Source organism: Podarcis vaucheri, assembly GCF_965113315.1.
Source record: "Podarcis vaucheri genome assembly, chromosome: 2".
NCBI classification, from domain to species: Eukaryota; Metazoa; Chordata; class Lepidosauria; order Squamata; family Lacertidae; genus Podarcis; species Podarcis vaucheri.
In genome coordinates, this window is record NC_138760.1 from 129,518,369 (window position 1) to 129,532,340 (window position 13,972).

The 13,972-nt window shown below is 42.8% G+C and overlaps 1 protein-coding gene and 1 pseudogene across 2 annotated transcripts in view; both read right to left on the bottom strand.

Annotated features, from left to right (window-relative positions):
* Positions 1-13,972, bottom strand: part of LOC309527287 (vomeronasal type-2 receptor 26-like) — a 63,018-nt pseudogene that overhangs the window by 33,439 nt on the left and 15,607 nt on the right. The window contains exon 3 of the transcript XR_014224680.1: positions 12,586-13,419. The product of XR_014224680.1 is annotated as a vomeronasal type-2 receptor 26-like (transcript). The remainder of the gene's footprint in view (positions 1-12,585; positions 13,420-13,972) is intronic.
* On the bottom strand, positions 7,246-10,490 carry LOC309527559 (vomeronasal type-2 receptor 26-like; the record flags this gene model as incomplete). Its single annotated transcript, XM_082214386.1, has 2 exons — positions 7,246-8,523; positions 10,305-10,490. The coding sequence occupies 2 exons, from the start codon at positions 10,488-10,490 to the stop codon at positions 7,423-7,425; spliced, it is 1,287 nt and encodes a 428-aa protein (XP_082070512.1). The 3' UTR covers positions 7,246-7,422.

The window sequence follows — 13,972 nt, forward strand, 5'->3', positions numbered from 1 at the left end:
ATATGGATTTTTTTCTTTTTCTTTTTTAAATGTTTGTGTTTTTAAAATGCCTTTGGTTTTTTTGCTGTTTTTGCTTTTCTTTTTCTATATTTTTTCTTTCTTTTTTATTGTCATTTTTATTGTTTGTTTTTTGTATCTGTTAAATTTTAATAAATATTTTTAAAAGGGGGGGGGACAAAAAACAAAAATGAAGGGGAAAGGTATGTGCGTCCTATGGGGCGAATGCAAACTTTTGCTGAAGCCTGGAGAGTGAGAGTCGTCGGTGTGCACCGACCCCTCTGCTCTCCAGGTTTCGCGCAGCTCTCCGCAAGGCGCGGGAGGCCGGCGCCGGGTTCCCACGGCTTGCGGAGAGTTGCCTGTTCTGGGGGCTGGGGTCAGGGGAAGCTCGGTGGGGAAATAATTTTTTTTCTTTTATTCCCCCCCCCAAAAAAAAAACTAGGTGTGCCTTATGGGACGGTGCGTCCTATAGGGCGGAAAATACGGTACTTCTTTTTTTAAAAAAAAAAGTTACAACAAAAATTACAAACATAAATTCCAAAAAAAAGAACAAACCAACAAAAACAAATCAAAACAAACAGAAACCAAAAAGGGAAAAAATCACACCTACCAAAAAAATCCCCTGCCATCATACTAAGCTTTACATACATATACTCATATTGACTTCCTTCCTCTGTTTTGAGACCTCAAACATTTTAATCTTTCTGAATTGTTGTGTCTAATGTAAATTACCCCCATCTTTACACCTTTCGCACCGCTTTTAACCCTGCAAAGCTTCATTCGTTACATACCGATATACTTACTCCAGAACAATGTTTTTTTCATATCTTCTTTAACACAATCCCATTCCTTTGCTAATTTTTGGTCCCATTGTCCCCTTAGGAATGCTGTGAATCTTGCCAAATTCATATAAGCACAATGTTTAATTTGCTATTCTTTTATTGATGGGATTCCACCCCCCTTTCCAGTTTTTTGCTATGACCATCCTGGGAGCTGTTGCTGCATAAAGGAATACTTCCCTTGGATTGCCAGGAATATCTTTTGTAATTATACCTAAAAGGAATGCCTCCCGTTTTTTACTAAAAGATATTCTAAACATCTTTTTGATTTCTTCATATATTTCATTCCAAAATTGTTGAATAGGTCGGCATTCCCACCACATGTGAAACATTTTGCCTGTTTCTTTCTTGCATCTCCAACAGGTATTTGATTTTGATTTGTAAATTTTTGCCAATTTTACTGGAGTTAATTACCATTGGTATATCATTTCCCCAATATACTTGAGGTCTTTCAGAATGGGCTCTTCCATCAGCTGAGCAGACTAAGAAATAGGTTCCGTCCAAGAGCCTCTGTGTTGGGGTTGGGGAGGGAATGGCACCTCCTCTCTGAGTCTTGCTCCAAGCTATGGCTGTGGCTGCGGTTGTGGCAGCTACCAGACAGGCTGCAGACTTGCAGGCCTGGAACTGCATGAGGCAGGCTTGTGACCCTCAACCAGGGTGAGAGGCTGGTTGAAAGGGAAATTAGGTTTGGTGGACTTCCCCGTTTGAGTGAGAGGCAGTGGTAGGAAAGTAGCTGGGGATCTAACATTTTCTTCTGACAGTGTGGGGCATGTCTAATAATGTGCCTTAGCTTAGTTTTCTGTGGCCTAATCCCCCAACTGTAAACGGGGTGAATGGAAATGCTTTAATGATTCTAGGTGGGCAGGTAGCAGGGTGTGGTCAAGATGCTGCCCCTATTCTTGTGGTGATAGGCAGGGGAAAGCATCACTGGAGAGGGGAGGGGGCTGGCCACCATCAGGGGTGGAGACCTAGGTGTTTGGTCTCTGTTCCTTGTTCCAGCCCTCTCACACCACCAGAGGTTACTAGTAGCAGATCTACTGAGCCCTCTGGTCTGGTGCTGCTACTGCTGAATGTCAGATCAGTCCATATTAAAACCATGCTCTTTCAAGATTTGATCGTACATGAGATGACTGATCTGACTTGCGCTACTAAGAACTTTCTGGCCCTAAGAGCTGTTCAACAGTGGAACAGTCTCCACCATCTCCTTGACCAGGGAGCCTCTTCGCCTTGTAATGGATTTGTGAAGAAAGTTTGGAACTTCTTACATGCAGTAGAATTCTATCTTGCTTTAACTTTGGAATGCTTTGCTTGTCTTTGATATTAGGAAAGTGAGATATGATGATTATGATTGAAATAATCATGATGGTATACGTAGGAATAGGAATGTATATGAATGGAGACTTAATATGAATGTCATTTCTTTTTGAGGAATCTTTAGTCTTCTCTTTGAAAGGGTGACATGAATATTGCTAACAGTCCATAGCCCTGCAGATCAAGTTAACTATTGAAGGGCCTATCAATTCTGTATCAATCATTTTGACCTACAGTATTTTATAACGTTATTTATCTCCTCTTTTTTAATGCTTGGTAAATTTCTGTTAATTAAAGGAAATGGATCTATGAATCCGTCATTAAATCAATTTTCATTTAAAATGGAACAATATCTATCCAGATCATTAGAGAATAAAAATGAATACCTGTGATGCTTGGACTTTTCCATCTTCCAACCTTTTTTGACGCATCATCACCACCCTCTTGGATCTAGAGGAGTACGCAGCATTTAAGGCATGGGCCAGAGCTCGGACAGTGTTGTAAATGCTGTAGGTGTCCTGAAACAGGCTCCTTTCAAGGACATCTTGAGAGAACCCCCAAAGGGTCTCCTTCACTCTGCATCGCCTCTGGCCTTTCACAGACAACACATGCTTTGAATATAAGCAATGATAGCCTTCAGGCAAACATGGATGGAAATTCTTATAGTGCAAAGTAACTGGCAGATTACCATCGTGTTTTGCTCTTTCTTTGGTCTGGATAAACAAAGATAAATATCCATGAATGTGCTTGTTCTCAAGTAATTCCGGAGACATGTTGGAGCCGACATATGAGAGAGTTATTGTGATCCAAACTTTCCCAGTAATCGGTTTCAGGGTTCCACCCACGATTGGAAGTAAAACTGCAGTTTCAATGAGGGACTGAGATTCCCCATAGTAAAGAAACACGTTGATTCGCCTGTCCATGGAAAGTGAAATCTTCTGCTGGAGCTTTATCACCCATTGTGATGTAAAGAGATTGCATCGTGAAAAGGTTTGTGAGAAAGCAAGGCAGACACCACCCTTAGCAAGCGCAGGTGCCAGGGTGCTTAGAAACCTTTCTCCATCGTCAGAGTCAGTAGCTATGAGCCCGATCCAAGTCCACCTGAAATGCAGGAGTAGCCTGACAATCCCTGAGATTGGGGGTTCTTCATTTGGGGTCATTCGGTAGAGCAAAGGAGATTGCGTTTTGTCAAGGGCATGATGAACAGAAGCATAACTGACCTAGGAAGAAAAGGAAGATATAGAGGGTTTTCTTGGTCAACTGGAAATTGTGGTCAGGGAGAGCCATATTTTCCAGTGCTTCTCTGGAAAGGAGATGTAGGACACCTTTGGCAACAATACACTCTGGTCAGTGAACGAAATAAATCAATTCATTCATTATAGGCAACAATTTAATATGTCTTCCACATTATTCTCTCCCTGAATGCCCCAACCCCCCCCCCGATATTTAACACTATGTTGAGTTAAGATATGTTGTTGTTGAGTGTAGTGGTGGAGGAAGCGGGCGGGGGGTGTCCTTCCCTGGGGGCCATCATTGAGGGAAGATTACAAGAAGACACCCCGTGGGAGGGCAATTCGCATCCCCACCCCCAAGAGTGGCGTCACAAGCCTCCGCCATTGCAGCCGCGTGTGGAGGATCCTTCCCTCAGGGTTGCACCCTCCGCCCCTGTCTGCACGGCGCTGTTTCACACACCTGCCAATATAAGGATGTGCTCAGCTGTGATTCCTGCATTGCAGTGGGTTTTGATGGATTGGTTATTTAATTTTTATACTGCATAATATATTTAAAATATCTGTAAGCATTGCACAGAAAAGTGAAGCAACAACAGACACCTTAAATAAAATAATCCAAAGATGCACCGTTACTTTAAAAAATATTACACGCACCCAACACATTTAGAGCATGTCAAAGGCTCTTGGTCTCCCACAAAGAATCCTGACAGCTGTAGTTTGTTGGGAATTATAGCTCTTTGAAGGGTAAACTACAGTTGCCAGTATGCTTGTATTGAGTGCTTTACATTTATGGTGTACACAACAGCATCAGCAAAGGCACAATATGGAAATGAAAAGGCCCTAGACCTACTCAAGAAGCTCAGCTTTTTGAGGAAATGGGACTTGGACAATAATTCATGCATAACCACACAATTGTTTGCTAGAACATTGCTAGATTTAGACCCTAGATCTTATCTGCTGTCCTTTTAAAGTTGCACAGATAGAACAGCAACAACCCACATTCATAAGGACAAGTAATGAAAAACAGCAGAATTTGTTTTAAGAGAGATGGCTTCTGTTGGGGATGTTCTGGGATTAAGAGGTTTTAGGGCAGTACTCAACCAGTGACTAGTGGTGTGGGAATCTGTCCCATTTTTCCTAGACTGTTTTCCAGATGGAGAATTCCCATCCATTTCACAAAGCTGTTTGCTCTTTGAGAGGAAACATTCATTTACCATATAGGCCAGGTTCCCAAAGTGATGCCCTCCAGATGATAGCCAACTCCAACTCCCCTGAGCCAATGTTCACCCCTTAGACTGCTCTGATGGTGACCCTTTTTGTGAAACCCTTCTGCACCCAGCAGGACAAATCCTTCAACATAAGGAGAACCTCCTGGATCAGGCCAACGACTCATCTAGCCCAGCATCCTGTTCACTCAGTGGCCAGCCAGGTGATTGTAGGAAACCAGCAAGCACAGCATGAGCACAAATGCACTCTGCCCTCATGTGACTCCCAGCAACTCAGCACCCAGAAGCATTGGTGCCTCCAACTAGGGAGGTAGATCACAGTCCTCATGCCTAGCAGCCATTGATAGCCCTTGCCTTCATGAGTTGGTTTAATCCTCTCTTAAAACCTTCACTGCCTCCTCTGGGAGTGAGTTTCCTAGTTTGCTTCCTATTCAGAGAGGTTGCTGTACTCTATATGTTGTCTAGGCTAGTGTATTCATACCTGGGGGATTTTGTAGGTTCCCAGCATAGTTGAAATCTGGAGTGAGGTGTCAGAGTTGACCCCTTCAATGAAAACCAAGGGCTTCTTCTCTCTTCCACAGTGGTAGTTTGGGACATTGGCCCTCCCAGGAGAGAGCAGATCTAGCGTGGCGTCATAGGTCATCCTTGCATCAAAATAATTGTCATAGATGTCATAGCCCAGGGTGATGTTGGGTAAGATCCTGGGATCCTGATTAATCTCATGGATGGCAATCATGAAGGACAGGCGATACCAGTATGGTACCATATCTCCTACCCTGCAACAAAGCATGAAGCCTAATGTCAGTCTCCGTTCCATGAAAAGTGTCAAGTCCCTGCTTTCTTAACCCTATAAGAAATTGCAGCCACAAGAATGAAGCAAAATAGAACTTCCACATCACATAATCAGTCATCTGTGAGTTTGCTGGAAGGTGAACGGCTGCTTGCCAGTTAAAGGGAGATAGAGGCATATTTGAGCACTTGAGTGCTGGAAGCAGGGAGTGAATACAACCCTCAAATATATTAAGCAAAAGTTTGTAAAAGGACAGGGCACTAGTTCAAGGGGAGTGGTAGGTTTTAAAGAGTTTGTTTCTTTATTTTTTAAAAAAGAAGAGGAGATGTAAAATAGAGATCTTTACCAGTCATATAATTCCTGCATCTAATTGTTATTGCTGTTCTTATCCTATTTAGTACCTACCTTGCACCCTAATGTCCCAGGGCAGGTGAACTGTACTGGCTGCCAGTTGATTTCTAGACTCAATTCAACGTGGTTGTATGTTAACTTGATAGATAGATTGTGACAATAGTCCTGCTCCTTTCAGAGGAGTACAGATCAGGCCATCTTCACATTTCCCAAGTCAAGAAGTTGGGACACAGATGATCTCTGGATCTTCATGATTCACCATCAATTTGGTTTTTTTTCCAGTGGAAAAAAGTAAGGAGGGAAGCAATGCACATGCATTTTGTGTCTTCACTGGAAAAGTTCTAGAAAGCAGGACCTGTCCCCGGCATATAAGCATTACAGGCTTGGGCAGTCACAGCTAAGCACAACCATATTAAAGAATATGCTATGTATATATGCCTACCCATCAATCACAGTTTTGTCTGCTGTGCAGAAATTGCATGGGGAAATGCAGCGTACCTTATATTGTAAATGTAAGGTGGGGCAAGGAAATGGTGTCCAACATGCAGAATTCGTAATGTAGATATGACCCCGCTTATGAGGTGGTCTCCTGGCTCGTAATAATTCATTGCATCTGGATGGTCCCTTCTCAGGTTCAATGGGCATTTTGCTTTCCGCATCCTAGAAGCTGCACAGGGAAGCGGCAGCAGCAGCAGCAGCAGCAACAACATCAATAAGAGCCACACTCTGTGTCTGCCTCCTGTCATTACGTCTGTTGTCACTGCTCTCAACTTAGCAAGAAGCGAATTAGATGAAGCCCAAAGTCTCCAACAAGACCGAAGCCCCAGAGAAAATGTGAGGAAAGGGAGGATACGAAGCTTTCACACTGGCAGAATCCCTGCCTGCCTGGAAGATAAGTCAAAGCCCTCGATGGCACAAGACGTCTTTAAAAATGCAGCAGGCATTTCAAGCTTTCATTTCTGAAATATCTGTTCTTTGTGTCAAAAGTGGGTACATTTGTGAGTTTTGCCAAGGAATAAATCACTATGATTATGATAATTATGCAGGGAATATACATCTCTGGAATCACTGTGGAGCTTGAGCAGCAGCTGCAGAGCTAGAAGAAAACATCACAATCTGTTTTCTGATGCTCTAGAGGGTAGGACTTGAATCAATGGCTTCAAGTTAAAAGAAAGGAGACTAAACTTCAGGAAAAGGTTTCTGACAACAAGAGCTGTTTGAATAGCCCCCCCTTGGGAGATTGTGGGCTTTCCTTCCTTGGAGGTTTTTAATCAGAGTTGGGATGACCATCTGTCATGAATGCTTGGTTGAGATTCCTGCATTGCAGAGGGTTGAAATATATGCCCCTTGGGATCCCTCTTCAAACTCTACACTTCCATAATTCTATGATTCTATGTTCACCAGATAAGCCAGAATCAAACTATTTTTTCAGGACATTTAGGGGCCTGATATGATGGATCTCTGCTGCCTGATGGACTCTTTTTATGCACTTGAAGCCTCCTGTGCCAGTCGAATATTTTATTTCAGAGTATTTGTATCTCTCCCCATCACCTCATACCCTCTCCTGACAAAGTTTTTTGACATTTGAATATTTCATTTTAGAACAGCAAGTGGCTGGATTTTGTTATTGCCTTTCTGTTCACAGATCCCTACAATGGAAAAGAATGCACAAAGAATCAGATGGCATCTTTACTTTTTGTTGTCAGATGCTCCTTTGTATTCAGTTCAGGCCTGAGTAAAATAATGTAGCACTTGGGCATGAAGATGCAGCCCAGAAGCCCAGCACTGGAGGCCAAGATAGAGAAGATCTGCACAGCCACCATGTATTTCCCCTTGGTGCTCAGGTAGGTGGGAACAAAGGACACCCAAACACTGCAGAAGACCAGCATGCTGAAGGTGATCAGCTTGGCTTCATTGAAGGCCCCAGGCAGATTCCTGGCTAGGAAAGCCACCACGAAGCAGATGGCAGCCAGGAAACCCATGTAGCCAAGGGCACCATAAAACATGGCAGCAGACCCTACATTACATTGCAGGATAATCTCTGCAGGTTGGGAGTGCATGTCGGAGTCTGGGAATGGGGGAGAAGTCCCCAGCCAGGTGGTGCAGATGACAACTTGGACACTGGAACAGGAAAGGACAACAGCATTGGCCAGAGTCTTCCCCAGCCATTTCTTCACCCTGTTCCCTGGCTTTGTGGCCAGGAAAGCCAGCACAACGGTAATGGTTTTGGCCAACAAAGAAGAGATAGCAACTGAGAAGATGAAGACAAATGCAATTTGTTGGAGAAGACAGGTGGCTTTTCTTGGCTGGCCAATGAAGAGCAAGGAGGACAAAAAGGAGAGCAAGAGGGAGACAAGGAGGGTGTAGGAAAGGTCCCTGTTGTTGGCTTTGACTATGGGAGTTCTTGAGTATTTGATGAATATTCCTAACACCAAGCATGTGATTAAGGAGAATAATAAGGTAAAGGAAGACAAGAGAATCCCCAAATAGTCTTCATAGGACAGGAAAGTGATAATCTTGGGAACACATTGATCTTGGTCCTTGTTTGAGTACTGATCTGCTGGACATTTGGTGCAGTGGTCTGCATCTGAAAGTAAGATGAGTGACTTCAGTACCCAGGGTCTCAACCAAGGGACATTCCCAGCCCCAGCAGGAGATACTATGACTTGAATCGGCAATCTGTTGCATGCAAAGCCGATATCCCAACCTTGGGTAAAGGTTTTATTGGGGGGGGGGGATAAAATGATACTGTTTTGGACAAGATTACAAAAGTTGCCCTATTCCTTCTCTCACTTGCCTTCCACAGTGGAGATGGTCCCTTTTTCACAGGGAGCACAATCATAGCAGCAAAGTGGCTCTCCTTCCCAGATGACCTTGACATCCCCAATATGACAGCTCTCAGCACATCTGGATTGAGGGATAGTCTGCCCATAATGAAAGATGGTCAGGAGTTAGTGGTTTTGTGGGATGTAAAGGTGCAGTCAAGTGCAACCTTCCGACAGAGGACTAACGGCCTCCAGGTTCTAACCGGTTGCTTTGACAACCAGTTTGTCGGTTGCTGGTAGTTTTGAAAGATGACTGTTGAGTTGCAGTCACCTTAGGACCAACTTCCCTCTCATGTAGTTCATTTGCTTGTTATGTAACCTAAGCCTGCCTTCAGGTACACTTCTGTAAACCTGAATGAATCTGAGAGTAAAATGGTTTTATATTACATGAATCAGATTCGTGTGTGTATTCCTTTATTAGTAGAACTCAGACAAGTCAGCAACAAGCTGATCGCTGCATAAACTTATAATGGGCATTGTTTAACTCTGCTAAAGTAATCCTTCCCACAGGTATGTCTATCTCTGCAATAATACTGGAGCCAATACTCCCAGCTCCTGTCACCTAACAGTTTGAAAGCATACTAGTTCAAGTAGATAAATAGATACTGCTGCTGTGCGAAGGTAAACGGCATTTCCGTATGCTCTGGTGTCCTATTGCGCCAGAAGTGGTTTAGTCAGTCTGGCCAAATGAGCCAGAAAATCTGTCTACAGACAAATGCCAGCTCCCTTGGCCTGAAAGCAGAGATGAGTGCCACATCCCATAGTTGGATTTGACTGGATTGCACTGGATTGAACTTTACATTTACTAAATTGTTCAGGGAATTATAAACAAAAATAGATTGTGAATACCTCCAACAGAACCTCTCCAAACTTGAGTGATTAGTAGTAGTAGTAGTAGTAGTAGTAGTAGTAGTAGTATTTTTTTATTTATACCCTGCCCACCCCAGCCAAGGCCGGGCTCAGAGCAGCTTACAAGCAATAATAAAAACAAGTTGAATGATTACAACTTAAAAACAAAATTAAAATACAACATTAAAATATTACAACATTAAAATAAAATGTAGCCTTAATGCAGGAGGAGAAGGAAAGAAAAAAAGAAAGAGAGGGAGGGAATCAAATTGGCTCCAAGCCAAAGGCCAGGCAGAACAACTCTGCCTTACAGGCCCTGCGGAAAGAAATCAGGGCCCTGGTCTCATGAGGCAGAGCGTTCCACCAAGTTGGGGCCAGAGTTGAAAAGGCCCTGGCTCTGGTTGAAGCCAATCTAACTTCCTTAGGGCCCAGGACCACTAGGGTGTTGCTATTTATGGACCTTGAGGCTCTCCGTGGGGCATACCGGGAGAGGCGGTCCCGTAGGTACGAGGGTCCTAGGCCGTGAAGGGCTTTAAAGGTCAAAAGCAGCAACTTAAATCTGACCCTGTACTCTACCGGGAGCCAGTGCAGTGAATTATAAATAATTCATTATTTATACCCCACCCATCTGGCTGTGTTTCCCCAGCCACGCTGGGTGGCTGCCAATAAAATATTAAAAAACAATAGTCAAACTGTAGATGGATTAAGCAATAAACTGGGAAATGTAATTCAAAGCAAACAAGTGTGAAGTGATGCAGGTTGAGGCAAAAAATATTACTTTCATAAATATGCTCCTGGGAGTAAAGCCCCTTTCAATCCAATATCCTCTGTTTTCTTTTTCTTTTTTGGATCATACTCAAATGTATCTGAATGATTTAACCCACCTCATTAAACCAAAGGGGCCACACGATGGCATCCTGATCAATGGTGACTTTTACGCCTGCGGATCCCTCTCTCTCCACACTCCCAACTTTCCCCACGTGAAGGGAGTCATTGGCAAGCATCACAATGTTCACCACGTCAAATTCAGCTGTCAGGTCCCCATTGTCATCTAAATATATTCCACCCATAGAAGCATTGTAGAACTGAAAATCACTCAGGAAACGGTGGAACTGGAATGACAGAGAAGATTTAAGAAAGTTGGCTGTTTCCACCCAGGTTGTTCACATATTATCTAGGCACGTAGTGGCCCTGGAGGGTTTTTCTATTTAATGTTCCCAATATAGTTCTTTTTAAAAAAAAATATTTTCAATGCAAAGTTACAAAAAAAATTTACAAAGATAAAATCCTAAAAAAGAACAAACCAACAAAAACGAATCAAAGCAAACAGAAACCAAAAAAGAAAAAACCCACACCTAAAAAAACCATACCCTGCCATCATACTAATCTTTACGTACATATACACATATTGACTTCCTTCCTCTGTTTTGAGACCTCAAAATTTTTAATCTTTTTGAATTGTTGTGTCTAATGTAAATTACCTCTGTCTTTACACATTTCGCACTGCTTTTCGATTTCTTTAACCCTGCAATGCTTCATTCGCTACATACCGATATACTTACTCCAGAACAATATTTTTTCATATATACTTTAACACAATCCCATTCCTTTGCTAATTTTTGGTCCGATTGTCCCCTTAAGAATGCTGTGAATCTTGCCAAATTTATAAAATCACAAAGTTTAATTTCCCATTGTTTTATTGATGGGATTTTTTCCCCTTTCCAGTTTTTTGCTATGATAATCCTGGCAGCTGTTGCTGCATAAAGGAATACTTTCCTTTGATTGCCAGGAATGTCTTTGGTAATTATACCTAAAAGGAATGCCTCCCGTTTATTACCAAAAGATATTTTAAACATCTTTTTGATTTCTTCATATATTTCATTCCAAAATTGTTGAATAGGTCGGCATTCCCACCACATGTGAAACATTGTTCCTATTTCTTTCTTGCATCTCCAACAGGTATTTGATTTTGATTTATAAATTTTTGTCAATTTTAATGTAGTTAAGTACCATTGGTATATCATTTTCCCAATAAACTTGAGATCTTTCAGGATGGGTTCTTCCATCAGTTGAGCAGCCTAAGAAATAGGTTCCTTTCAAGATTTGACTGAACATGAGTGGACTGATTTGGCTTGCATTACCAAGAACTTTCTGATGCTAAGAGCTGTTTACAGAGGAACAGTCTCCCTCAGGAGGTTGTGGACTCTCCTTCATTGGAGGTTTGTCAACAGAGGTTGGATGGCCATCTGTCAAGAATGATTTACTCAAGATTCCTGCATTGCAGTATGTGGGACTAGATGACTTTCAGGGTTCCTTCCAATTCTACAATTCCTTGATTCCATAATTTGGGTGAACAAACTGGGTGTGTCTGACCTTACCTAGCTCTGCCCACCTGAGTTTATGATACTGCTCCAGGCTAGACTAGGGGGTCAAGGCAGGTGTGTTGCTCCTGTCTTTAGAGACACCATCTCCTAGACCAGGGAACCATTTGGCCTTGGAATGGGTTTGTGGAGAAACTTTGGAAATACACTTTATTGAACTTCTTACATGCAGTAGAACGCTATCTTGCTGTTATGATGACATACCTAGGAATGTATATGAATGGAGATGTAATATGAATGTCATTTCCTTTTAAGGAATCTTTGGTCTTCTCTTTGAAAGGGACACATGATCATTGCTAGCAGTCCATAGTCTTGCAGATCAAGGTAACTATTGAAGGGTCTATTAATTCTGTATCAATCATTTTTACTCAGGTAGGTTGCTGTGTTGGTCTGGCGTAGTAGATACACACACACACACACACACACACACACACACACACACAATTTTTAATATTCTCTAGTAGCACCTTAGAGACCAACTAAGTTTGTTCTTGGTAGGTATGAGCTTTGTGTGCATGCACACTTCTTCAGATACTATGTGCATGCACACAAAGCTCATACCAAGAACAAACCTAGTTGGTCTCTAAGGTGCTACTGGAAAATTCTTTTATTTTTTTAATCATTTTGATGTACAGTATTTTATAACCTCATTTATCTCCTTTTTAAAATGCTTGGTTAATTTCTGTCAATTAAAGGTAATGGACCTACAAATCTGTCATTGAACCGGCCGTTATTTAAAATGGAACAAAATCCATCCAGATCATTAGAGAAGGAAAATGAATACCTGTGATGCTTGGACTTTTTCATCTTCCAACCTGTTCTGACCCATCATCACCACCCTCTTGGGTCTAGAAGAGTACGCAGCATTTAAGGCATGGGCCAGAGCTCGGACCGTGTTGTAAATGCTGTAGGTGTCCTGAAACAGGCTCCTTTCAAGGACATCCTGAGGGAACCCTGAAAGGTTCTCCTTTACTTTGCATCGCTTCTGGCCTTTCACAGAAAACACATGCTTTGCATATGAGCAATTATAGCCCCGAGGCCAAAATGGATGGTAATTAACGTAGGCGGAGGAAACTGGCAGATTACCATCATGTTTTGATCTTTTTTGGGTCTGGATAAATAAAGATAGATATCCATGAATGTGCTTGTTCTCAAGTCTTTTGGGAGACATGTTGGAGCTGACATATGAGAAAGCTATTGTGATCCAAACTTTCCCAGTAATGGGTTCCAGGGTTTCACTCACTATTTCTATTGTATTTGCAGCTTCTGAGGGGGACTGAGAGTCCCCATAGTAAAGAAACACACTGATTCTCCTGTCCATGGAAAGTGAAATCTTCTTCATCAGCTTTGTGTACTCATCTCCTTTATACAGAATGTCTCGAGGAATGGTTTGTGAGAAAGCAAGGCAGACACCGCCCTTAGCAAGCACAGGTGCCAGGGTGCTCAGAAACCGTTCTCCATTGTCAGAGTCAGGACCTATGAGCCCAATCCAAGTCCACCTGAAATGCAGGAGTAGCCTGACAATCCCTGAGGCTGGGGGTTCTTCATTTGGGGTCATTCGGTGGAGCAAAGGAGATTGTGTTTTGTCAAGGGCATGATGAACAGGAGCATAACTGACCTAGGAAGAAAAGGAACATATAGAGGGTTTTCTTGGTCAACTGGAAATTGTGGTGTGATGTCCTGCTTCCTCCACAACTCTTTAAGAAAACATGGAGCAACATTGCTAGATTTAGACCCTAGATCTTATCTGCTGTCCTTTTAAAGTTGCACAATTAGAACAGCAACAACCCACATTCATAAGAACAAGTAATGAAAAACAGCAGAATCTGTTTTAAGAGAGATGGCTTCTGTTGGTGTCAGGGAAGTGCCATCGGAAGAGGGGTGGGAAACAGAGGGGCAGTTGTGTTACAGGGAGCCTCTGAAAATATTGCGAAGCAGTTCCTCTTCCGGTGATGAGGAAAACCCCACCTCCCGTGGGGAAGAGGTGAAAGGACCAGAGGGTGCTGGTGGGAGCCTCAGCACCACTCCTGGCAAAGCCAGCCAGGAGGGAAGCACGCACCCTCTGTTGCCCACCCTGCGCAGAAGTCTAAGGCGCAAAGAGGGGAGGAAGAGGCTGGGCGTAATGAGGCTTTTATGCTGGAGAAGGTCCAGGAAACAGGCACTCCCGGATT